Genomic DNA, 27,729 nt, shown 5'->3' on the forward strand with positions numbered 1-27,729 from the left:
TCGTTGAGACAATTTTAATGATGTACACGAAATTAATAAAATTTATTACTACATTTTGTACAATCTCCCTTCCTATTTTGTACAATATTTTGTATCTGTATTAAATAATACGATAAATTAATTATCAATTATTAAATAAATTAATATTAAATAAGCTTAAGTCCACGATCACAATATTGGTAATTATACGATGTTCTCTCGTTTAGTTTATGCTTCTGTTTCAAGATCAGCTTCTATTTCTTCTGGTGTTCTTAAATCGATTGCGAAACGTTTCTTCAAGCTTGGCGGTCTTTCGTCTATTTCTGAAAAAAGAAAAGGAAAATACATAAAAGTAAACGTATGAGCCGAGGTGGCCCAATGGTTAGAACGCGTGCATCTTAACCGATGATTGCTGTTTCAAACCCAGGCAAGCACCACTGAATTTTCCTGTGCTTAATTTGTGTTTAAAGTTCATCTCGTGCTCGGTGAAGGAAAACATCATGAGGATAAATGCATGTGTCTATTTTCTACGAAACTCTGCCACATGTCATCCTAAGCCTTCTCCTCGAAAAGAAGAGGACGCCTTAGCCCAGCAGTGGGAAATTTACAGACTGTTAATGTTTGTAAATGTAAAAAATAGAATCCCAAGAGCATCCTAGGGGATCTGATAGAATACTCTGAACAAATCAAACATCGAACTAACATGCTTTTAAATTAGTTAAGAGTAACTTTCTCTGATTCTGAGTCCTGTCACATTCCATCAATAGGTAATTACGAGTATTTTCTCATCAAATCCAATAAAAGATACAATACACATTTCATTCGAAGTTCAAGTTTGTCGTATTTTGTTCAAGAATAATGTGTGATAAACATATTTAAAGATATTGTGATGAATGTTTGCAATTAAACAATACAAAAACATACAACCAAGGACAGAAGTACAAAAACAAAGTGATGAGATTTAATTCTTCTAAAATTAATTAATTTAAAAATACAGTATTATATATTTAACAATTAAAATGTTCTATAAAAACGATCAAGAGCGGTAATATTAAAAGTATGTATGCTTATCTCTCTTTCTTACCGGCTGTTTGCATCTCTTTCACTCTTCGGGAGTAGTCTTGGAACGCTGCTGCCAATGAATATGTCAGACGTCGAGCGGCGTTTCTGTAAAGCAAAACAATTATTTTTTATTTCACTGTTTAAATATTGATACGCTTTTTGGTCCAGGTTTGTGAATTGTTGTTGTATTTAATTCTAGTATAAGTTTGTGTAATTCAAATACTATGTCTGATATGAAGTTAAAATTCAAAGACATTTGATACTTTAAAATATATGATAGAAAAGAAATAGTGCCTCTATCAAACTTCAAATGGGCCCATTGAATGTGAAAGATTGTTTCGGAGGAGGTGACTCTTTTACGACTGTTGGTAAACTGGTATGCTTCTCTAATTATTTTAGGAAATTTATAAAACTGTCTGTCTGTTGCTCTTTCACAGCCAAACCTGATGAAAATTGGAATGGAGCAAGCTATTTTTACGATTAATACGTTACAACTCCAGTAACCCCAAATCGCAAGCAAATCCGCAGACTACATAGTTCTACTATTTAATTCTATTATTTCTATTATCAGGGTCCAAATTTTCATTAATATATTAATTAAAGACCTTCTCCTCAAAGGAGAGGAGGCCTTTATCCCAGCAGTGGGACATTTACGGGCTGCTAATGATGAAAAAAAAATTAATGAAAATTAATTAATTAATATTATTTTGAATAAAAACATATTAAAATTAATATAACAAAATTAGAATGTAATTTTACGATCATCGCTCGGTCTATATCGAATGTTGTTTTCAATGGAAATATGTTCTTCAATCAAATCAAAATTAACAAGGTTAATAACAAAGAGGTTAATTTACAAAATTAAAAAAAAAAATACGTTTCGTCATATCAAAATACAATGATAAGAATCTGTGGGAAAATTGAAGAGATCTAGGTCAAGAGATAGTACGTTTCGAAATATATATTCGATGTGAAAGATTGTTAACAATCCGCGGTCTGACAGACACTTAAATTTTAGAGTTTCAATAGGATATTTGACTAAATAAAGTGTCAATTATTGTAATCAGTATATATTATGAACTTAGCAAAGGTTATTTATTAAAGAAAGTTGAAAATAATAATTAATTAATTCAAAAATGCTTTTTTTTAAACGTTTGTCACGTAACACAAAACCCTCCTGATTGGTCGGGCTAATGATGACGTCACTTGCTTACTAACCTCGTTTGTCTACTGCGTGTGGATTATATGTGCCACAGATTACAGTACAGGCAAGTGACGTCACCGACCCCATTGCAGCGCCATATTGTCAAAGTAGCGTTTTCGCGCGCTATTTAAATATGGAATTTTTATTTTGATATTTTCCAGCAAATATGTACTAGAATTAACAAAAACAACTTTTACTGGGTTCCTTAACCACTACTAAATAATATGAAATGGATTAAAAACCAGTCAAATAGCCTATTGACATGACGTTTCAAAAGTGCACGAGCCTAAATGGGTCAGCTTTTTTAATGTCATACATGTCAAATGGGTTGCCTGGTGGTAAATGGTCACCCCCTCCCATAGACATTGGTACTGTTAGAAACTACACCCATCGTCAATGTGCTACCAACCTTGGGAACTATGATTATGACTCTTGTGTCATACTGGCTAACTCACTCTTCAAACCAAAAACAACAATGCTAAGTATTTCTGTTTGGTGGTAGCATAGTGGTACCAATCTAACAGTCGTATTTATATGACCAAATATCCTCATAACTTTTTAATTGCCTTACTCGGGACAGAGACCAGGTACTTCAGACCGAAAGTAAGAGTGTCTTGGATTATTTTATTAAGCCCTTGTGTACCTAAAATCTTCAAAGATTTCAGAAAAAAGTACAAGTTTATTGAGGTAAATTTGTTACGGTGATTGAATAAAATCCGTCCTTTTAAAAATTAAACACAGCAGTTTTATTTAGAAATTCCGCCACAAGTTCAATCCTCATTGAAGCGGGAAGTAGAATTAGCTCGAAAAATTATATTCAAAGCGAGGCCTTAGTTCAGTAAACATACTTCGTTAAGCCTTACCTAGATTCGCAAACAAATGCGTGACATTCGAACGGATTCAGCCCCTTGACGTCCGCGCTGTCCTTGACAATGATCATGGAGAACACTCTCGTGTACACCAGGTCCTGGACGCCGTACGAGATGGACTCAATGTTGAAAAACACAGCCATATGCTCGAACTCATTCTTGATATCTTGTTTTATTGTCTCCAAGTGTACTCCGTCAACTGTGATCGTCAATTTTACTAATGGTAACACTTGTCCTGTAAGAAATAAAAATAAATATATATATATATATATATATTATTTAATCACACAATAAGCTTCAATATATCTTTAGTAACGAAACTATGATAACAGTTTACAGTACAGTGTCTGTCTGGAGCTGGAACATATAATTGTATTTGACTGACATAGCTTTGAATTTAAAATTTTGGAAAAGTGTGTCTACTGGGTTTCTTGTGGATTCTTATCAGAAGAATATACGTCATCCTACGACGTCACACAGTCAACCAAGCATTGTCATCCAAAATGTATACAAAATACCTGATGGTAAATGGTCACCACTTCCCATAGACATTGGTACTGTAAGTACTGAAATATAACCGTCTTCAATGTGCTACCAACTTTGGGATTTAAAATATTATACTGGCTTATTCACTCTTCAAACCAGAACACAACAATGCTAAGTACTGCTGTTTTGGTGGTAGCATGGTGGTACCAAACTATAAATGTCTAACAGTCGTATTTATGTGACCAATATCCTAATAACTTTTTAATCGCCTTACTCGGGGCTGAGACCTGGTATTTCAGACCGAAAGCAAGAGTGTCTTGTGTATCTAAAATCTTCAAAGACTTCAGCTTAATCGGTTAAAGATATCTGCTTCTAAATTGGTTTGCAAAATATCACCTGAACATACATACATTGCAAGTTAAATAAAATCTAGTAATATACATTTAAATCATACCAGGGGGTAAAGCTTTAGCTGCAGCGACCATCAGGTCGACGGGCTTCCTCGTGTGCTTGATGCCCCATAGACCTCTTGCGTCGCTCTGTCCCAAATATTTGACCTGGAATAGAAATTATGCATACATCAAAACCTTCGAAATACGTACATGGATTAGCAAAGTCAAGGGCGGTATCATAGTTCTGGACTATTGTCTTGGTGGTAAGACTTTGAGTCCGTTTGGGCAAATATTAATGTTTAGTATTGTTGTTCCAGTTTTAAGAGTAAACAGCGTCCAAAGTCAAAACACGTGTGCTATCTTAAATTATTAACAATCGGCCACCTCTTGTTAAGTGGTCACCACCGCCCACAGACATTGGTGCTGTTAGAAATATTAACCATCCCTTACTTCGCCAATGCGCCACCAACCTTGGGAACTAAGATGTTATGTCCCTTGTGCCTGTAGTTACACTGGCTCACTCAACTTTCAAAATGGAACACAAAAATACCAAGTATTGATGTTGGCATCAGAATATCTGATGAGTGGGTGGTACCTGCCCAGACGGGTTTGCACAAAGTATGTGTAATAGTTTGCTCGCGGTACCATCATCAAAAGATGCTAAGCTATTATAAAAAAATATGTGTATATAAAAATTATACGTCTTCGTCTTTAATAATCTATACATATAATAAAATATGAGTGTCTGTTTGTAATAATGTATGTATACACGATCCATATACCTAAATAACAATTTTTGTCTGTCTGTCTATCTGTCTCACTGTGTAATCTCTGGAACGGCTGAAGCGATTTCGACGAGTCTTTCACTGGCAGATAGCGGATGTAATAAGGAGTAACTTAAGCTACTTTTATTTTAGAATTTAATATAGAATAAAAATAAAATCACGCTACAATATCCAAATAACTTAAATTCAAACAACGCGCACGAAATCGCGGGCGCAGCTAGTATTTATTATTAATTAAGTAATATTAAGTTCATTAGATGTTGAGTCGTCTTGATTTGTGATTGTTATAGTCTATCCAATGACTAAACTTCCGGGTAAAATAAATGATTAAAAAAAAATCTACTCGATATATTTAAAAATACCATATAGATTTATGCATGAAAATAATCCGGATCATTCCACCATGACTGTAATTGTGCAAGCGGATGTGACGTCACAGAACCAATTAGTATGGTCTTCATTGTTACGGTTATATTATGAATATATGAAGTGAAAGTTAGTTACCAAACAATACACATTCGTCTACGGTGACAGAACTATAAACAGAGAATACATTTGTTTTTAATTTGTTTAGAAAAACAGATTATATAATAAAAAAAAAACACAAAATCATTTAGTAAATTAGCCTCCATTCTAAAAAACCCAATGGAGTTGAGATGAGACCGTCTTGAATATCAAAAATCAAAATCAAAATATACATTATTCAAGTAGGCTTTTAGAAGCACTTTTGAATCGTCATTAAACAAACTATTTTAAGCTACCACCGGTTCGGAATGCAGATTCTACCGAGGAGAACCGACAAGAAACTCTTTTTCAACATCTAAAAATACAGTCATGTTAGTTGAATACAATTATATAAGTATGTCATGTCTCCTGTTATCTACTTAACCCATCGAAAGATACTCAGTTCATTAAAGTACCTCACAATGAACATAAAATAAAAAAATCTAAACATTATTTATTCAAATAGTCTCATAAAAGCAGAACCGGCAAGAAACTCAGTAGTTACTCTCTTCCACCATTTTAATTACAGATCATGTCACTAAAGAAAAATTAAGTTTTTATATACATAAATAACTAATATCAGAAAAGAAGGCACGAGAATACTTAATCGCACGAATGACATGATCCGATCCAGAGAAACAGTTCCAATCAAATCATCCGTTATTCCATATAGAAGTATAACTTACTTATTTAATGTTAGATTAAATATTACCATCGAAGATATTACCCTGACTTGTGAAGAACCTTCGAACGAAACTCAGCGAGATTTTTTTTCTATTTATTATCATATTGAAGTAGGATTAAATGTAAACAAACGTAGATACCGTAGGTATATATATATATAATATACTGCAGACAGTCATCGATTAATATATCTTTATTTACAACACAAAAATATATATTTTTTTTTTATGTCAAAAGGTGGCAAACGAGCAGGAGGCTCACCTGATGGAAAGTGACTACCACCGCCCATGGACATCTGCAACACCGGGGGGCTTGCAGGTGCGTTGCCGGCCTTTCAGGAAAGAGTACGCTCTTTTCTTGAAGGTTCCTAAGTCACTATTTCTAGTTCACTATTTCACTGAACTACATATATTCAATTTAATTTTAGTCCCAAAGTACCGATAACCAGTTCGCCGATATACGAAACGTATTTTTAATATAGTTGAAAACGAGCGAAATTAATAAAATTTCAATTTCACCCACTCTTCGAAACGAAAAGAAACCTGTGGACTCAAACTATCGTCACACCAAATCTCATCTAAGCCGGTTCAGCGGTTTAAGTGTGAAGACAGACAGAGTTACTTTCGCATCTACAGTAGTAGAGATATAAATGATTCGAGATCTCGACCAATGGGATCGCTTCAATTAAATGTCAAAACTGTCAGTTTTGTTTAACACATCTTGTGGTTGGATAATACTTTGTATGTGAAAATAAATCATAAGTAATTTTAGGCGTGATTTGGTATGTAAAGTGGGCTTATTATGTATGTGCAAGCTCGTCTGGGTAGATACTCAGCACATATTTTACCGCCAAACATCATTACTCAGTATTGTTCTGTTACAATTTGAGTGAGTGAGCCAGTGTAACTACAGGCACTATTGATATAACATCTTAGTTTCCAAGGTTGGTAGCGTAATGTAATTATTCTTACGGCGTTAATGTCTGGGCGGTGATCACCCTCCATCAGGATTCGTTTGCTTATTGAAGTGATAACTTCTTATGGGAGGGTAAACCGCTTCGTTACGTAACGCGTTACGACGAGTAGCGGCAGGCTTCTCTTCCACTCTAACCCACAGCGCTAGCCGTATTTCGGACAACAACTTCGTCATACACGGGCCTAGTGTACATCGTACATCTAGTCCTGAGCCTAGTGTACATCGTACATCTAGTCCTGAGCCTAGTGTACATCGTACATCTAGTCCTGAGCCTAGTGTACATCGTACATCTAGTCCTGAGCCTAGTGTACATCTCTCCTTCTGTGAGATATTTTGTTGGTTTTGTGTGGTATTTTATGGTAGGATTCCTTTAACTATTCTACATGTATATAGCCTTCTGTAATTGGATGTTTGTCATATAGACCTAAAGTTTTCGAGGTTTTCCGAAAGTTTATTTGCTGCAGCTTTGGTATATAACTCAATTGGAACGATTGCTAATTTCAGTAACCTAAATATCCTCATAATTGCATTATTGTGCTGTATGTACGAATATTTGTACAAAATAAAGTAAAACATATGACCGCTCTATAGTTTTATTGTTCGAATAAGCGATATAATGAATCGCATTAAGCATAATAATGTCAAAAGATTTGACCTCGCATTTGTGATTAAGAGCCGCTTGTTAACTTCTATTTAACCGACATGGAATAAGTATATCGTATTTAACGTTTTTTTTTAATCTGTGATTGAAATAATTTGCCCTAAAGTTGAAGTTGGTGCAGATAACACAGAATATTATTTTAAATGTTTCTTATAGTTCTTAAATAATAATATATTTGTCAAAGACTGCTATGATGTGTTTTATAACTTATTGTACATACAATAAATGTAATTAAGGGCGTATGAAAATTTTGTAAAAATATTCCTTCGACGGAAATTTACATGGAACGAACATTTTCGATCAAATTCGATATCTAGGTTTTTTTATTCAATGTAAACGTACGTAAACAAACAACCGGCAAGTAACTACGTAGTTACTTTTTTTCAACATATGATATACAAAATTATTTTAGCCAAATCAAAACTTAAATATACTTTATTCAAGTATGCTTTTACGAGCACTTTTGAATCGTCATTTAACAAACTATATTAAGTGAAGCTACCACCGGTTCGGAATGTAGATTCTACCGAGAAGAACCGGCAAAAAATTCAGTAGTTACACTTTTTCAACATCTAAATATACAGTCATGTTAGTTAAATACAATTATATGTGTACGTATACAATATATCCTGCATGGAAGTAAACAAGTATTAGCTCCACGTCTTTCTATCACGTATATAACCCTGCATTGAGTAAGTATTTACACATTATTTGAATTTACGAATCAGTAAAGTTAACACAGACGGACCTTCGAGTTTTGTTCATGTATATTATTTTCTATTAACAAACCGCTGTAGAATGTATTTCGTAAGTTCCGCTACGCATGCGTAGATAATATTACAAAATGTATTACTTGTTATTTGCTTATACGACTATTTCTCAAGCCTTACGAATAGATTTAAGGCTTCAAAGATATCTATACTGATTTTAAAAAGCTGAAGTTTGTTTATACTTGTGTATTTAGGAGATCCGAGACAAGAGAGAAGTCTAGACACGAGAGATTTCACAGGTGAATTATGTGTTTTTTTTTTTATATATGGCAAGTATACATCATTACATAGTATAAAACAAAGTCGGTGAGCGCTGTCTGTTTGTCCTTGTGTATCTTTAAAATTCTGCTACAGAGTATGATGCGGTTTTTTTTAATAGATAGATTGATTCAAGAGGAAGGTTTATATGTGTAATACATGCAAGATATAGTAGAGAAACACTGATAATTTTAGAGGTTTCTAATGTGATGTCGTAAATAAACACATTTTTTGAGCTTACATTGCAAACGCTGGCTGAATCTCTTTAAGATAGATCAAAATAATTTACTACAGTATTGTAAACCTTAAACAGATCTATAAAAAACTCCACACTAATCATTTTTTATCCTTTACTTTTTTGTTTATTTTTGAAGCGATTTTAAGCAATACAACATTAATCCTTATCCAATAAAGTAACTTAAATACATTGTGCATTTCATATAGATCAATAAGGCTCTTTACAGCATGCGATTTAAATGAATATTTTCGAAGATATTACAAATTTAAAATGCAGGGACAGCGGTTTGTATTGTCTAATGCGGTTTATCATAGCGGTTTGTACCGAAAATTCGACTACATGTTTATCTACAAACCCGCATTGGAGCAGCGTGGTGGAATTAAAAACGTACTCCTCAAAGGGAGGAAATTTACAGGAGGAAATTTACAGGCTGTTACTGTGACTTGTACTGTGGGATTGTCTATCGAAAAATTCTCGGTTGCTCGGGTAAAATATAAATATACTAACTAACGTAACCCAGCACGAAATTTCCATTTGTATCACAGTTTCTGAACGCGCCCGTAACCGTCAAACATGGCCGCCCGTTGAACTGTCATGTCATTGAATTTCATGGATTTAATGTCGAAATATCTCGATTATACGAATTTTCCTGATATATATTATTGATTAAAAAAACATTATTTTTTAATATGATGTATTATACACAATTAATATACTTTATTCAAGTAGGCTTTTACAAGCACTTTTGAATCGTCATTTAACAAAATATATTAAGCGAAGCTACCATTGTTTCGAAATGTAGATTCTACCGAGAAGAACCGGCAAGAAACTCAGTAGTTACACTTTTCCAACGCGCCAAAAGAAGTATAGCTTCAAAAAAAAAATCCGTTAAGTATCTATAGTTTCGATGGACGGCCGTTACGGTTTGAAAAACAGACATTAATGTGTGTCGTGCATTTAATAATTAAAGGTTCCGTGTCTAATGGCGTGTAACTAATTAATTGATGCGTTATATATGAGATATACATGCTATACAATTCTAAACATATTATTATATTTTTTTTGATTTCATATATTACACGTTGACAGCGGATTATTTTTTTTTATTTTTTCCATTCCTGCGATACGGGGCCTTTAAGACCTCGTATAAAAACGAGATGGCCCAATGGTTAGAACGCGTGCATCTTAACCGATGATTTGTTTTTATAATTCATCTCGTGCTCGGCGGTGAAGGAAAACATCGTGAGGAAACCTGCATGTGTCTAATTTCAACGAAATTCTGCCACATGTGTATTCCACCGACCCGCATTGGAGCTGCGTGGTGGAATATGCTCCAAACCTTCTCCTCAAAGGGAAAGGAGGCCTTTAGCCCAGCAGTGGGAAATTTACAGGCTAATGTATGTATGTAAATAAAAACGACTATTATACCGGCACGGGGCTTATTAGACCCCGTAACGTTTAAGAAACTAAAACTCGATGTGGTGATGATGTGATTTGATCGAATTTTATTTTTTCAGTGCGGCACATGGTTAGAGAGACCCCGCGTTAAAGTAGGTACACCATAGCATTCTGTTTAAATAGGCATCATATAAATATATTTATCAAATAGATGTTACGGCCTCCGCACGACAGAGAAAACTATGTTTATCTTAGCCGCACCGCAAGGGATACACACACGAGGCGTATTAGACCTCGCTCCGCATTGAACGTGTTAATCAACTTTGTATGCTATTAATATATATATTTTTTTAAATAGGTACACTCTATTCCAAACATAACAGGAAAAAAGCCAAATAAATAATATTTGACAGCAAATTGACGCGATATCATTGGTCGAGAGCTTGATTAATCTATGATATTCACTATGGATTTTGGTAGTAAAATTTAAGTGGAATTAGTAGTAAAGTGTAATAGTGTTGTATTATAAATAAATATATATTAATCATAAACTCTTAGTAGTGCACAATATGGTTGCGTTCGCTTGAAGTATGTAAATCCAAGGTTTGTTTATAAATTTCCCACTTCCATCGGAAAAGGCTATAGGCGAATTGATAAATGGGTAACATGGTAAGTAATCCAAACAGCATGAGTACTGTTAGAAATATTAACCACCTATTCCATCTCTATTAGCCCAGCAGTGGGACGTTTCAAATGTTTCCATTTTTTAAAATGACGACACACGCGTGAACACTTAAATGTCAGATTGTACAGAATTTCCAAAATGCATTCAACAATGATTTTGTTGTATTTTAATTATTATCCACGATTACAATGTCGTTTTTTATAGCGTACTTCCTGACATTAATTACTTAGATAAATAACACGTTGAAAAGTTAACGATTTACGTAAAACGAAATGAAAATAGATCTAGAATGTTCTTCGATTCTTTTATAACCATTAAAACGGTGAAATTAAACAAATAATTAGTATAATATAATTTGATAATTGCTCGGTGGTGAAGGAAAACATCGCGAGGAAACCTACATGTGTCTAATTTCAACGAAATTCTGCCACATGTATGCCAATTGCCATGTGTATGCCAATATGCCCCTCCTTTTGAGGAGAAGGTTTGGAGCATATTTCGCTGCTCTAATGCGGGTTGTTGGATACTCAGCATTGTGGTGTTAATATTCGAAGGGTAAGGGAACCAGTGTAACTGTAGCCACAAAGCACAGAACACCTCAATTCCCAATGTAAGGAATGTTTTTAATTTACATAGTGCCAATGTCTATTAGCGGTGGTGACCATTTACCTTAAGGTGACCCATAAGCTCATCTTGTAAAAATAAAACAATTTGGCATTTACTTATTTTTACTCCTAATGCCATCGGAACAAACTGTCGTCTAACTTATCTTCAGTTATGACCTTGAAAATTATTTTCAAGTTCGTTAGTCACAACCTTGACGCTCATTATCAAGGTCATTGCAGTAGAATTACTGATAAAACGGATAGCTTAGAAAATTAACCCATAATATATATATATATATATATATAATTTAAATTTGGAATATACTTTAAGTAGTGTTAAATGAGATGCCCCAGTGTTCTTCACATGAATCGAAGGCCAGTACCACAAATTTTTCATATGCCTAATTCGTGTTTATAAAACAAACTTTTGCTGTCTGTCAGATAAAATCACATGTGCAAATTAGTGACATATTTAATAACGTAAGCTAGTAATTTATTTTTAGTGTCACCTGAAATGTCATCGGGAGATCGTTAACCAGAACTGGACCTTCGTTTTCCGCCATTTCGTTTTTAAAATATTACATAATATTCACATGGGAACTGTTGAAATGTTTCTCCTTTTTAATGGGCCCAAATTACCTGTAACAATAAACATATAACATTAATTATAAATAATAATAATAAATATTGGATAACATCACATCATTACTCTGATCCCAATGTAAGTAGCTAAAGCACTTGTGTTATGGAAAATCAGAAGTAACGGCGGTACCACACCACCCAGACCCAAGACAACATAGAAAACTAATGAACTTTTTCGACTCGGCCAGAAATCGAGCCCGGGACCTCAGAGTGGCGGACCACGGAGGTCGTCAAATATAATATATTAATATACTTTAATATGTAGCTCAACTCGTTCATCAATGCGAATATTAGATTTGGTGGTAGGGCTCTGTGCAAGTCAGTCTGTGTAGGTACCACTATGTATTGCTCAATACTCAATATTGTTGTGTTCCGGTTTGAAGGGTGAGCCAGTATAACTGCATGCCCAAAGGACATAAAATATTAGTTCCCAAGGTTGGTGTTGCATTGGTGTTGTAAGGTATGTTTGATATTTCTTATGGAGCCAATCCATAGGTGTACAACAATCAGTCCTATGTGCTCGTCCGTATACCTATTTTATAAATAATATTTAAAAAAGAAACTTTTAGAGCACTCTGTCCAATTTCCATTTTAAATATCTACACATAAAACTTGAACTCAAGACCTCGTGATCTAACCTAGCTACTAGACCAACGAGGCCATTGGCATACGTCATCCAGACAGATTCATCTTAATGTGTTAGTGCATCCTGGGGGATGCAGAGGTTGCTAACTCCTTTTACAAAACATGAGGTTAAGGTTTAAGAGTTTTTCAAAAATACATTTTCACTTACATGAGAAGAAAACGATAAATGTAACAATAAAATATTCGCCTTATTGGTACTCAGTTAACGGAATAGATATAATTAAATCGCTGTATATATTTTAATCGCTACTAAAGTGGGTATTCTCTTAAATGTATTTCGAGAGTTGAGACTTAAACCCTTTAACTGAGTTTACATTTTTTATATAAGATGGTAATTAGTTACAAAGTTGTGCTCCATCGAAAGTAATTGTTTTTTTTTTTTGCAAATTTGTTTCCAATTTTTGGGAGAAATAATAAGCTTAGTCTACGGGTGCTTCGTTGACTGCTTTGAAACATATACCATAGATGAGGCGCCCGAGAAAGTCTCCTAACAATATATTTTGGGGGGAGGGATTTACGCCAGAAGAATGCTTATTATTATTAAGAACCCCGTTTATTATTCTTACGACAGAGCTGAATGTAGAAAACACCAAGTTCTACCATCAATGGAAAGATCTATTTTAATATATCTAGTTATGTCAACAATGTAACTATATAGTTACATATATTATGTTAACTATATGTGATAAGATGATAAGAAACAAAGGATCGTGCAATTTGTATTGTAGAGCTTTGTATTTATATTTCCAATCTTAATGTAAACTATTCACGTACACTCAGCGAATTAATTAATTTTTAGTAAATTTCACTTAATAAAATATCTATATATTGTTTTGCTGACTTTACTCCCCGTCTCACACACACTAGTACGTTTAAGCACGAGCGTCACTCATACTAATGCACGCCGATTATAAATTAACGTGAACGGGCGTGTCTTTGTGAATAGATCTGTAGTCTATTCCAATGGAATTAGGAAAACAGATAAACAAACCTTAGATTTACGTATTTTATGCGATTTGCTAATAACTCAGCTATATTGTGCACTACTAAGAGTTTATGATTAATATATCTTTATTTATAATACAACACTAGTACAATTAACTACTTATTTCCACTTTAATTTTACTTTCGAAACTCCGATAACAGTTTCGTCGACGTTCAAAGCGCAATTTTTTCGCAAATCCATAGTGAATATCATAGATTAATCAAGCTCTCGACCAATGATATCGCGTCAATTTGCTGTCAAATGTTGTTTATTTGACTTTTTTCCTCTTATGGTTGGAACAGTATATATTAAACTAAGAAGTACAGTTTAAAGAAACTCGTATATATTTTTAAATTAATGTCGAAAAAATGTTTAATTTGCTTCATGTACTGTACTACTGTAATTGTAATTTTACAAGATTTAATTAAGAGTTACTTATTATATTTAGGGACATAATATCTTTCCCGAGGTTGGTGGCGCATCGGTGATGTAAGAATGGTTAATATTTCTTACAGCGCCATCAGTGGCGTAGCTAGTTGGGTAAGGGCCCCGGTGCATAGAAAAGGAATCGGGCCCTCGCCCCCTCTTTAACGTATATAGGCATTCATAATTATAGATAGTAATAAGAATGGGATACAGGATACAGTGAGTTGAACATATCATTAGTAAGTTAAATTTATACTTCATCTCTATTCAAAGCTCTTTTCATAGCTTAGGTTATAGGGCCCCCGGAGCTCAGGGACCTGGTGCACTGCACCACCTGGCCCTACGATAGCTACGCCACTGAGCGCCATTGTCTATGGGCGGTAGTGACCACTTTCCATCAGATGAGCCTCCTGCTCGTTTGCCCCCTATAACTTAAAAAAAAAATCATTAAGAATCAGTAATAATCATTGTATATACACGAGACGTAAGTATAAGCTTATAACGCCGAGTTTCCGACTCCGCAGTCCTTAAATCCTTCTTGGCAAGATTCTATATTAAAATTCCGTAGATATTTTTAACTTTGCCGATTCATTAATTCAAATCATTTGTAAAAAATACATTAATAAATCATAAAAGCATATTATTCGACTCAAGATTATATAGATAGCATATAGCGTGGAATGAATTCTTGTTGACTTTCAAGATATTATATACATATATACATATTAGTTTAATACTAATATTTTTTTTGTATTTTTCATTTTAAATGATGGATAAGAGTAACTATTGATTTTCTTGCCTTTTCTACCAAGTAGAATTACCACCGCCCATAGACATCTGCAACACCAGGGGGGTTGCAGGTGCGTTGCCGGCCTTTTGATTCAAAATGATCTTTGATATTTTTCTCACATTATGTCGCATCTGTGCAATCAGATTGAGTTCAGATTAGATTGACGGCCATTATACTGAAAATCTCTTCCCAATAACCCAATTTGGTCCGAACTTTTATTTGACTCGATCCAAGATTTGCTCCCAGTAGCTAAAAGCTTGTAACCGAATACGCTAACTACTAGTCCTCCTCTTTGACGACCTCCGTGGTCGAGTAGTGTGTATACCCGTTTTCATAGGTACGCCTCTCCGAGGGCCCGGGTTCGATTCCCGGCCGAGTCGATGTAGAAAAAGTTCATTAGTTTTCTATGTTGTCTTGGGTCTGGGTGTTTGTGGTACCGTCGTTACTTCTGATTTTTCATAACACAAGTGCTCTGGCTACTTACATTGGGATCAGAGTAATGTATGTGATGTTGTCCAATACTTAGTCCAGTACTAGTGATATAATAATTAGTTTATATCGTTTCAATATTATCAACAATTGTCGTTATCCAATTATGTAAAATGTTAGGAAAGATTTGATAGCAGCTCACACCTGTCCAAATATCTTTTGGGGTGGAACAGGCGGACGGACAGACGGCACAACCGTTAAGAACAGGTGCTTGATGCTAAGCATATGTTAAACAAAAAAAACTTAATCAAAATTGAGGATTATTTTAGTAAACAATATACAAATATTTGACTTTCGAAGTTTGCAGGTTTCGAAGCGAAGTTTTCCGTCACGTCATGAATTACCATCACCAATAAATCTCAAAATGTAATTGTTGGCAGGAAATAATGTACTAATTGATTACTAATATTAATATATATTTACTTGGTGGTAGGGCTTTGTGCAAGCCCGTCTGGGTAGGTACCACCCACTCATCAGATATTCTACCGCCAAATAACAGTACTCTGTATTGTTGTGTTCCGGCTAGAAGGGTGAGTGAGCCAGTGTAATCACAGGCACAAGGGACATAACATCTTAGTTCCCGAGGTTGGTGGCGCATAGATGATGTAAGGAATGGTTAATATTTCTTACAGCGCCTTTGTCTATGGGCGGTGGTGACCACTTACCATCAGGTGACCTATGTGCTCGTCTGCCAACCAATGCCATAAAAAAAAACCACAAACACCCAGACCCAAGGCAACATAGGAAACTAATGAACTTTTTCTACATCGACTCGGCCGGGAATCGAATCGAATGTACACACTACTCGACCACGGAGGTCGTCGTTAGATGTTATCTGTGATAAATAATTATTAATAATAACATTTTATCAACCTATTGAATGTTTATATCGTTCTTGACTTTTGTTGTTACAAGATTGTCATCAGAATCTATTGCTACTGATTTAGAAGTAGACCTCATGATGTGTTGACCGATTTCGGCTCTTAATCTCTAAGGAGACTAACTGCGAAGGTTTTATTATAGTGGGCATGTGTGTGCGCACAGATTCATTCGTAATCGGATGGAACGGAATATCCGGTACGACCGGAAAGAATTTAGGCGCAGAACAGCGCTTTACATTTTGACATTTAATGTAAAATATAAACCATTCAGAACCGAGATGGCCCAGTCATTAGAACGCGTGCATTTTAACCGATGACTTCAGTTTCAAACCCAGGCAAGCACCACTGAATATTCACGTGATTAATTTGTGTTTATAATTCATCTGGTGCTCGGCGGTGAAGGAAAACATCGTGAGGGAACTTGCATGTGTCTAATTTCAACGAAATTCTGCAATTCAAAATAAAAGACGGCGATTTCTTGGTGGTAGGTCTTTGTGCCAAGAGATATTCTACCGTCAAAAAGCAATACTCAGTATTATTGTGTTCCGGTTTGAAGGGTGAGTGAGCCAGTTTAACTATACATAACATAAGGGACGTAACATCTTATTTCCCAAGGTCGATGGCGCATGGGCGATGGATGGATTGTTTAATGTTTCTTACAGCGCCATTGTCTATGGGTTGGTTGTGACCACTTGCCATCGGGTGGCCAACTTGCCAACTACCTATATTATAAAAAAGGACAACTATTAACTATTCCATAGCGATAAAGCAAGATGTTAGTAGAATCGCCCCCAGAAAACTGGTGCAAACTTCAATTAACTATTTTAACGTGCAAATCAAGAGTTAACTGTTTCCATTCAGTTAGCCTACAAACCCTTTGTGTCTTGGGTATGTAAATGAAGTACTTACGTATTTATATGTGTTACTTGTGTGGGTATAAATGAATACACACAAAAAAAACGAACTTCGATTTTACCTTACCAAAATTCTATATGTAAATATTTTTACTTTTCTCTCTGCAATAAGTCACGTTACGGTTAAGTTGGTGAAGCTCATTTTCCGTAATCACCATTTTGGCTCTTTTTAGTCTTTATTCCTCTCACGATATGTTTGTGTTCAAGTGTGTAAACTTCTATACCATACAACCTATCGCCATGTTTGATTAGATGTTTGACAACAGTACATTACCGATCCGCAAAATCGATATTATTGTTATCAATACAGATATAGTTCTTCTAACATATTATTGATTATTTAATTATATTTCGAAGAAATCAAAAAATCTTAATCAAAATACACTTTACTAGCGACCCGCCCCGGCTTCGCACTTCGGTACTAAATATACTAAAGTATGTCATTATATACAAAGTTTTTTTCATAAGACAATACAAACTACGTCCCTGCATTTTAAATCTGCAATATCTTCGAAAATATTCATTTAAATTACATGCATGCATTTAAGGTAGTTAATTGGATAAGGATTAATGATGTATGGCTTAAAATCGTTTCGAAAATAAGCCATTATTTAAGTAAATGATAAAAAATTATTACTGTGGGTTATCCCTAAGAGATAGGACATTATTTTGATATATTTTGTAGAGTTCAGCCAGCGTTTGCAATGTAAGCGCAAAAAAATGTTTTAATTTACGACATCACATTAGAAACCTCTAAAATTGTCAGTGTTTCTCTACTGTATTGTGCATGTATTACATATAAACGTTCCTCTTGAATCAATCTATCTATTAAAAAAATCCGTTGTGTAATTTTAAAGATGTAAGCATACACAAGGACAGACAGAGAGTGGTAAGCGACTTTGTTTTATACTATGTAATTCGAATATGCTATATTTAGTAAAGCTACCACCGGTTCGGAATGTAGATTCTACTGGGTATAACCGGCAAGAAACTGACTAGTTACTGTTCCCCTGGCTCCGCATATGTTCAAAACCGACGGTTATCGTGTAACATCAGGTGACATGCTTGCTCGTTTGATTCTAATTAAGTATAACATTAGAATAAAACTAAAATGCTTGCTTACATTTATGGTGTTATCATCTAAATCCAAGCATATTTGTCCAAAAAGTATTCTTTTGATGAGAAAAGATTCTTTGGTTAATTTTGTTGTAATAAGATTTTAAAATAGGATTTTTTTTTAAATTAATAAGTGAATTTCTCTCCTTAAATATGACGATTGGTTTATTTTAAGACATTGCTCCAATACGAAAATCAAAATCGGTATAAACTTTAATTAATCTTCCATGACGACAAACTGAGCCAGCGCTAACATGAGAGACAGCATTGTATACTGGACCACTCATCCTTTAAACCAAACCAAAACAACAATGCAATGTGTTTATTAAATCTTTGACGACCTCCGTGGTTGAGTAGTGTGTACACCGGTTTTCATGGCTACGCCACTCCGAGGTCCCGGACTCGATTCCCGGCCGAGTCGATGTAGAAAAGTTCATTATTTTTCTATGTTGTCCTGAGTCTGGGCGTTTGTGGTACCGTCGTTACTTCTGATTTTCCATTACACAAGTGTTTTTGCTACTTACATTGGGATCAGAGTAATGTATGTGATGTTGTCCAATATTTATTTATTTATAAATCTTCATGAGCGACTCTAAAAAATATCCAAATCAAAGTATAAATTTCGGCAACCATTGTTTCAAGTAAATCGGCGATATGATTTCCTATTCATAATAGCGCCAGGTGACTATCTTATTTAGATGTTTTTTTAACATAAAAATAGCGGTTGTGTTAACATCTTATCACCCTGATAACGTATCATAAGCCGCGTTCACTGATAAGACAATATGTCATACTTAGAGGACTAACCGTATAGTACTTTTTATAAATAATTACTAATTAATAAAATTAAAACCGAAGAACCGAGATGGCCCAGTGGAAAAACGCGTGCATCTTAACCGATGATTACGGGTTCAAGCCCAAATTAAGCACCACTGAATTTTCATGCTCGGCGGTGAAACCTGCATGTGTCTAATTTCAACGAAATTCTGCAACATTTGTTTCCACCAACCCGCATTGAAGCATGGTGGGATATGCTACAAACCTTCTCCTTGAAGGGAGAGGAGGCCATAGCCCATCAGTGGAAAATTTACAGGCCGTTAATGTTGTGTTAATGTTCAAATAAAAACAATATTTTGCTTGGTTGACTTCGAGGTTACTACAGGCATAAGGGATACACTCAAACTCAAATTCCTTTATTCAATACAGAAGCATTACACTTACTTATTGATAGTCAAATTAAACTTTACCATCGGTTCAAAAATACCCTGACCTGAGAAGAACCAGCGAAAGAAACTCATATGGAATAAGAATAGAAATAGCCAGGAGGCGATCGTTTCAATCCCAAGGTGTATCAATCATAAACTCACTAATTGTATAAAACCTTTTGCAACAAGCGTTCCATATTTTTTTTTAATTTGGCAACATGAGATCCTGTTGTAGAACCGTATACATTTCTCCACAATTGTTACTGACTCTATTCAGAACATCTTAGGTCCAAAGATTGCATGTGTATAGGTGATGTAAGGAATGGTTAATATTTCAAACAGAGCCAATGCTTATAGGCCCTTTTTAAAACTACGTTCAATCAAATAAAATGTATTTTATTCGAGTAAACTTGTCAATACAATAATTTGTAACGTCAATATTTCAACTCTACCACCGTTTCGGAAAGCAGCCTTCAGCGAGAGACGGCGAGGATCTCGCATAATTTCTCTTTTAATATAACCAGATTTACAATGATGTTAGTATTCGAAATTATTGTTCAAACGGTCCTGTGATGGAGCTCGATCTTAAATAAAAGCGTATCTATTAAAAAGATTAGATTAATTTAAATTTGTTAAATTAATAGAAAAGATTAATTAACTTAAGATTAAATGTAAATAAAGATTGAATTTCAGCTAGTGTTCGCTCATCGGTCGAAATACGATCGTAAATGAAATTTCATTTATTTGTCCTTTATTAAATTTAAATTTGTCCTTTATTAATTTCAATTTCTCTTTTTCACGAGGACGGTTGCAAATCATCAGAAAACATGGCTTCGATACGAAAATCAAAATAGACGTTGATAAAAACTTTAGTGAAACTTCCATGAAGATAAAGAGAGCCGGTGTAATTAAACAAGTGGCATTTTTTTTAGCATTAGCAGCCCGTAAATGTCCCACTGCTGGGATAAAGGCCTCCTCTCCCTTTGAGGAGAAGGTTTGGAGCATATTCCACCACACTGCTCCAATGCGGTTTGGCGGAATACACATGTGGCAGAATTTCGTTGAAATTAGACACATGCAGGTTTCCTCACGATGTTTTCCTTCACCGCCGAGCACGAGATGAATTATAAACACAAATTAAGCACATGAAATTTCAGTGGTGCCTGCCTGGGTTTGAATCCGAAATCATCGGTTAAGATGCACGCGTTCTAACCACTGGGCCATCTGGCATAGCTTCTTAATTCTTATTAAGAGTAAGATACGGTTTATTTTTCAGTGACAATGTCTATAGGGGTGGTGATGCTGTGGATAGACAAGAAGAATAGCAGGAAAACCACTATATTATGTAGCTATATTATATATATAAAAGCCTAATACCACTCATTGAATAATCACGAAATCTTAGCACCACCTACAAAGTTGAAACTTTGCAGGTTCCTTATAGGGTGTAGGGTAACTAAGAATTTTACGAAACTCCACCCCAAAGGCGCAGTTTCAGCTAGTATTCAATATAATTACATCTATCATATAACTTCAAAAGATTGCCTAAAGTACAATCTACTAATTTTAAATTTATTCCCAAACAAGACAGTAATTTTCCAAATCCGTTCATAAATGACGGAGTTACGAGGCAAAACACACTAATAACATACCGAATTCATAACCTCCTTCTTGTATTGTTGTTTAAACTTAGCCTGTGCTTCCTCTTTTCTTACTAATTTAAATGTAAAAACTTAAGTTCTTCGTTGGTCTAGTGGCTAGATGAAGGCCGCAGATCCCAAGGTCCAAAAAAGGTCCGGTCTGAAGGCCTCAACTCTGTCCTGTTGTGTGTGTGTTGGATTTGCCGTCCCATCGGATTTTGAGAGTGAGGGAATATAGAGTGCACCTGTGTTTGCACCCACACAAATACACTATAAGATGTCCTGTGTCTGTCTGTTCTCCCTTGAGGTTCAACGCCATGGGCAAAATCGATCAGGTCAAAATTACCATCAACATTGTCATCAACTGTAAACGTACTAATTTATCTTATTTTAAGAGTTTCTGGAGATATTCTGCAGCATTCGATGAATTGATAAACCCTTAGAATTTAATGATAAAGCTTTCGAGTTATCAACAAGATATATATATGTATGTACGTATATGACTGTTAGTTAAGATTAACTAGAAGATTTCATCGATTAAGATAATTCCGTTTCATAACCGACTACAAAAACTTTTTGATGATTCGTTTTCCATCAGGCATAGAAAAAAACATGTCCCTTACTTAAGACACCTTTACCCATTAAGAGGGTGACGCCGGGAAACTATTTCACTGAAATACCTCGCCCCAGGAAGGAGGTACTGACATTAATCTTATAGATTCAATTAATCGCCGATAATACCCCGACGAGAGGGCACGAAGCCTTGGTACTGTTGCATGTAGTTCATTTTATTATAGAAAAATTTATTATAGGTATTACCCGCCATTTTCGTTTGGGCATTAAATAAAAAAGTGTCCGGAATAAAAATGAAAATCAAAATATACTTTATTTAAGTCCTTGCGAGCAATTTTGTATTTCTTAATCGTAATTTTACAGAATCCGTTTGTCTGTATCTACCGAAAAGAACCGGCAAGAAGCTCAGTATTTACTCTTTTCCGACAGTCAGTTACACAGCTTATAATTTAAGGACAATTCCGCGTCGATTGTTTATAGTCTCATGCCGATACGTTCAGTAGTTTTCACGTGATTGACGCACAAAGATTTTTTTTTATTATATATGTCGGAGAAGCAGGATGCCGAACAGTTGGGTTCGGGGATTGATCCGACATTTGTAAGACTATGTGGGCGTGCAATGGAGATATTCACAAAATAAAACGTATTTAATATCGTCTAATCACTGTATTAATTGATTCAATAATCGTACACCACAATAATATCAAAGGATTACAATAATTCATCTCGATTAAGAGCAAATGGGTTTGCAAGCAACCATCGCATTCGAGAAGCTTGTCAAAACATAACGACTCGCGTTGCCATGACACTTACAACTCCATTCGGGGTGACCCGCTCTTATAAGTAAATCAGCCATCAAACATTATTGCCAACTATTCGATTCATTAATTATCCAAATCAACAACTAAAGTAACCACGCTCCGATATATATATATATATATATATATATATATATATATTTACACAGAATAAATAAAGTCACTGTCCCGCCGTCTATACGTTTAGATCTTCTAAATGACGCAACGGATATAGAAAAGCCGAGATTTTATCTTTTTGTTTGTTTTTACATCTAAAAGTTGTATATAGACTTATAGTACTCGTGCGAAGTCTGGGCGGATAGCTAGTATATGTATATATTTAAGCTATTTTTTTCTCACTGTTATATCACAAAACAGCAAGAACTCACTCTACAAGAAGTTACTCTAATTACAGTCGCGAAATATCGAAAACCGATCGACATATAAACCGAAAATCGACTTACAGAGACAAATGGGCCACCTGATGGTAAGTTGTCACCACTACCCATAGACAATGGCGTTGTAAGAAATATTAACCATACCTTGGGAACTAAGATGTTATGTCCTGTAGTTACACTGTCTCACCCTTCAAACCGGAGCATAACAATGAGTACTGCTGTTTGGCGGTAGAATATCTGATGAGTGGGTGGTACCTACCCAGACGGCCCCGCTCAAAACCCACCAATAAAATATACTATATTCTATTGTTATATATAAATAGTGAATGAATTAATTTACATCACCAATGCGCAACCTACCTTGGGAACTGAGATGTTAAGTCCCTTGTGCCTGCAGTTACACTGGCTCACTCACCCTTCAAACCGGAACACAACTATAGTGAGTACTGCTGTTTGGCGGTAGAACTTCTGATCGGTGGTAACGATATATATATCTGATACGTATATCCTTTAAAACGGTGCTAGCCCGACTTTGAACTCACTATTTTCGATTGAGTTCATGTAATTTAACCACTAGGCTCAATTTATATAATTTATCTCGTGGTAAAGGAAAACATCGTGAGGAATCCTGCACATGTACTAACTTCGAATTCCTTTTCAATATTTTCCACTCATACTGCGTTCAATTTCAAACGTCACTCTGATAACGTAACTTGACACAGTTTGTTTTCCATGAATCACGAGTTAATAAAATTAAAGATACGGAACTCTAATAACAATTTATGAAATATATCTACTCTTATAAAATAACATGTCCAGACTGACTGACTGACTGACTGATTTATCATCGTATAATGTAAAATATTATTGTTATGGCCATGAAATTCGGTGAATAGGGTCTTTTTATTGAGTATATACCTACTAAGGAGTAATTTTGGAAATTCCAATCCCAATAGGGGTTGAAAATTTGTATGGTAGTCCGTCATTTTTTTAGTTATAAACATGAATCTTTTATTTTGGGATACTGATTAAAAATTAGTAAAGAAGTATTCGAGCGGTTCTGAGTAATTCACCCCTTAAATAAACAGCTAGTATTAATATATTCAATAAGTTCGCTATTTACAACATATTCCTGGAATTTAATTTATCTTAATACGTAAATCTAAGGTTTGTTCTTTGATTGGAACATGCAATGAAGAGGAACTGGAAAGAAAAACAGTAGTTTCTCTTTTCCTCGATTTCAATTACAAAGTTATTTTATTTTAGGAAAACAAAAAATGAGATGACACTTATGGCATAAAAATATACAATGTTACATACACCAGCTAAGTCTCCACTGATACTAATTATACAATTATTAAAATTGAACAAAAAAAAAGACTAACATACATGAAATCAATTAGGTAACATTATACAATTAATAAGATCAATAAACGTATTCAAACGGCAATCCTAAACAATCATGAATAAAGTTAAACATAATTAAACGTCATGTCAATCAATAACAATGAAAGTCAGCAAGTATTAGCTCCACGTTTTTTATATCATCTGTATAATCTTGTGTTAAACATTGAAGTTATTAATGTTTCTCTAACAATGTACAATAAAATATATGATTTTTTTATGGTGTACATATTTATGTGGACGGGCGAATACACCACCTGACGGTAAGTGGTCAAAACCACCTATAGACATTGGTAGTTAATTAACCATTCCTTACATAACACCAATGCGATATCAATTCTAAGATGGTATGACCCTTGTGCCTGTAGTTACACTGTTTGCTCACCCTTTAAGCCGGATCACAACAGTACTAACTATTAAAGCAACTATGCGAGTTTCTTGCCGTTTCTTCTCGCTGGAAGCTGATTTCCGAAACGGTGGTAGTATTTAAATATGGAAGACGCTTCATTGTGGAGCTTACTTTTATAAATTCATTTTGATATGATTCGATTTGATATTATTGTTTTGTGGTAGAATATCTGAGTGGGTGGCTAACCGGGATAACACAAAGCCCCACTAATTCCTACCACTAAGTCCATGACACTATCCTATATTTATCTTTCCTAAGGCTAATTATATATATATTAGTACCAAATAATTCTACAAAATATAGTCAAATTTTTACCTTGGAATCAAATTTATTTCAATCCCTAAACAATATTATATCCGTAACTTAAAGTATCCGAAATAATTTCTATGAATATCCGAAGTTTCACATCCAAAACATCCAAGAGAAGTGATATTATGTCTCGTTAGTTTTTCTTCACTTCCGCTTATGATATGTTTTCGACAAATTATCAATAATTATGGTCGAATTTCAACCAATGAGCGTAGACTTGTAGAAACAAAACCACTAATCAAAACTCCCATATAAAACAGTTGTGCACACAATTCTTCACGCTTCGTCATTATTATGGCGCTTCTTATCAATTTAAATATATAATGTATATAATCAATATATTCATAGATTCATAATTTGAAAATGTATCATAGATAAAAACTATTCTGCCAACTCTAATAACATTAAAAAATAATTTATAAATAAAAAGAAATACACCAAAGGCGCGTTACGCGTATAAAAATATATAAAAATAACTATTAATAACAAATAATTAATAAATAATCATATTAAGTACTCACAAAATAATATCCAGAAAATTAAATTGCACAATATAACCTCTTTGCACTAAAAAAAATAAAATAAAATATTTAAAAAAATAAAACACACGTCCACTATTCGCGCCAATTCAATTCGGAATACTCTGTTCCAAATACGAATATACTTAACCAAATTATATTGATCCCTGCATAACAATATTGAAACCTTCTCTCGGTAGTAATTTGTTTGATAGAGAAGGGTGAAGGAGCTCAAGTTATTGCGGTCACTGTTTATTACTTTACAATATTTTATTACGAGTGTGTTATTTAAAATGAACCTTATTTCTATACAGATAGAGTGCAATGTATATGTAAAAGTAAATTTGTAGATTACGTACATGTTAAGGTAACCAAGTGATAAGGTATACAGCGTGTTAAAAATAGTTTTTATGTAATTATTATTTTCAGATAAAATAAGTGCAATTTAATATGACATTCAAAACTTCTTAAGGCTTTTATTTTAGATAATATACTGGTCCTCATTATTAACAAAACTTTATAATTTTTCGTTTTATACCTAAAAATATGGCGTTTTTAGGCTGTGATAACCAGGTTTATCTTATTTTCTTAAAGTTCGGTGTTCATTATTGTGTTAATGCTACGAATATTTAGTGCTGGAGTTAGTATTCGTTCCAAATGCTTATACATATATAAACAACCCTACATGCCCAAGTAATATTCTGAATTTGATTTCATTATCAACATTTTATATAAAATACAATAAATACTCTTTGTCAATAGCTAACTAAGAAACATTTGAAATTACAAGACCCCCTGTTCGTCCCCCTTTTGCTTCCAATTTTTAATCCACCTGTATAACCATTGCATGTGTGTGTGCTCACCTGTTGTGAATGTGCGTGGTGTGACGTATTTGTGAGGAGTAAGTGATGCGTGACTGACGTGAAGTTTGCTCTACCTTATTGTGTTATGAGGTGGGTGTCTTTGTGACAACGTTTACTATAATTTGAATTTTTACAATAGTGACTTATCTAACATGGCTTTATATAAATAAAATAAGAATAGTAAATACGTATGTAATATAATTTCTTGTACATGCTTTGGTTAAATATATGGAATTGAATTCAATAAAAAAATTTTTTGTTGCTGTTTATTTGTCCTTAAATCCTTCGTGTCCTAAGTCTTTTAAGAAATTTGCGAATCGGCTTGATTTAGACTACATTTTTTTTTGTAGTAATAGCAGTCAAAAATAGCGCAAATTGTGTAACATAACGGAACTATTTGTTAGTAACACGATAACTCATACGAGTAATTTAATTGTGAATTGATTTGTGATTATTTGATTTAAATAGAAGAAGCTGGATTGATTGATTCCTAGATTCAAATTTGGCGATATAACGACGAAAACAGAAATAAGTTTATATTAAACAATCTATTCACTATTGTTATCGTTATTTGTTTGTAACAGTTAGGTATACAGGTAAAAAGACAGACAGTGAAACAGCTCAACTTTGCCGTTTTTAATTTTCGATGAAATCTATCATTCTGAACTGGTGGTATATATATTTATACTTAATTAATCTTGATGCTTGGTGACTTTTTTTTATAAATAAATAGCTAAAATAAAATATAACTCAGTTAACTCATTATAATAAACTGCGTTGTTTTTTGTAATAGAGCAGCTTTCCATTCGTGCGTCTCACACCGGTAGAGTCCACGGTTCAAGTAGCACGTGGTTCAGTGTTCGATCCCGATCATGTAACATTATAATTAGGTGGTAGACGGTTGGTGGGAATGTATTCTATGGTTTTGAACTTTACTTTTAAACTATAAATATTACTAGCTATCATGTCGCCCGCTGTTTTGCTCGCATTTAACGGATTGGTCGTCAAGTTATAAGTCTTGGAGCTAAAACTCGCTTTATACTGAATTTCAATAAATACGATTCAGTTGTTTGAAACAACAGACAGACAGAGTTACTTTCGCATTTACAATATCACTAGTTGAATCTGCGGCTTTACTCGCGCTAAATTTATAAAACCGATAGCACACAA

General features: G+C 34.3%; 1 protein-coding gene across 1 annotated transcript; it reads right to left on the reverse strand.

Moving 5' to 3' along the window:
• On the reverse strand, positions 1–25,818 carry LOC125074192 (low density lipoprotein receptor adapter protein 1-A). Its single transcript, XM_047685440.1, has 6 exons — positions 25,700–25,818; positions 12,065–12,194; positions 4,055–4,157; positions 3,109–3,349; positions 1,064–1,146; positions 1–302 (listed from the first exon to the last, which is right to left on the reverse strand). The coding sequence occupies exons 2-6, from the start codon at positions 12,116–12,118 to the stop codon at positions 208–210; spliced, it is 576 nt and encodes a 191-aa protein (XP_047541396.1). The 5' UTR covers positions 12,119–12,194; positions 25,700–25,818; the 3' UTR covers positions 1–207.
• Positions 25,819–27,729: the final 1,911 nt, after the last annotated feature.

This window comes from Vanessa atalanta, chromosome 27 (assembly GCF_905147765.1).
Source record: "Vanessa atalanta chromosome 27, ilVanAtal1.2, whole genome shotgun sequence".
In the NCBI taxonomy this organism is placed as follows: Eukaryota; Metazoa; Arthropoda; class Insecta; order Lepidoptera; family Nymphalidae; genus Vanessa; species Vanessa atalanta.

Bases quoted from the DNA above. Each gene is read 5' to 3' on its own strand.
- LOC125074192 (XM_047685440.1), bottom strand. From the start codon at position 12,118: ATGGCGGAAAACGAAGGTCCAGTTCTGGTTAACGATCTCCCGATGACA. The intron at 1,147-3,108 runs GTAAGGCTTAAC...TTTGCTTTACAG, and splicing joins GCATTTGTTTGCGAATCTAG to AAACGCCGCTCGACGTCTGA. The intron at 303-1,063 runs GTAAGAAAGAGA...TTCTTTTTTCAG, and splicing joins GAAAGAGATGCAAACAGCCG to AAATAGACGAAAGACCGCCA.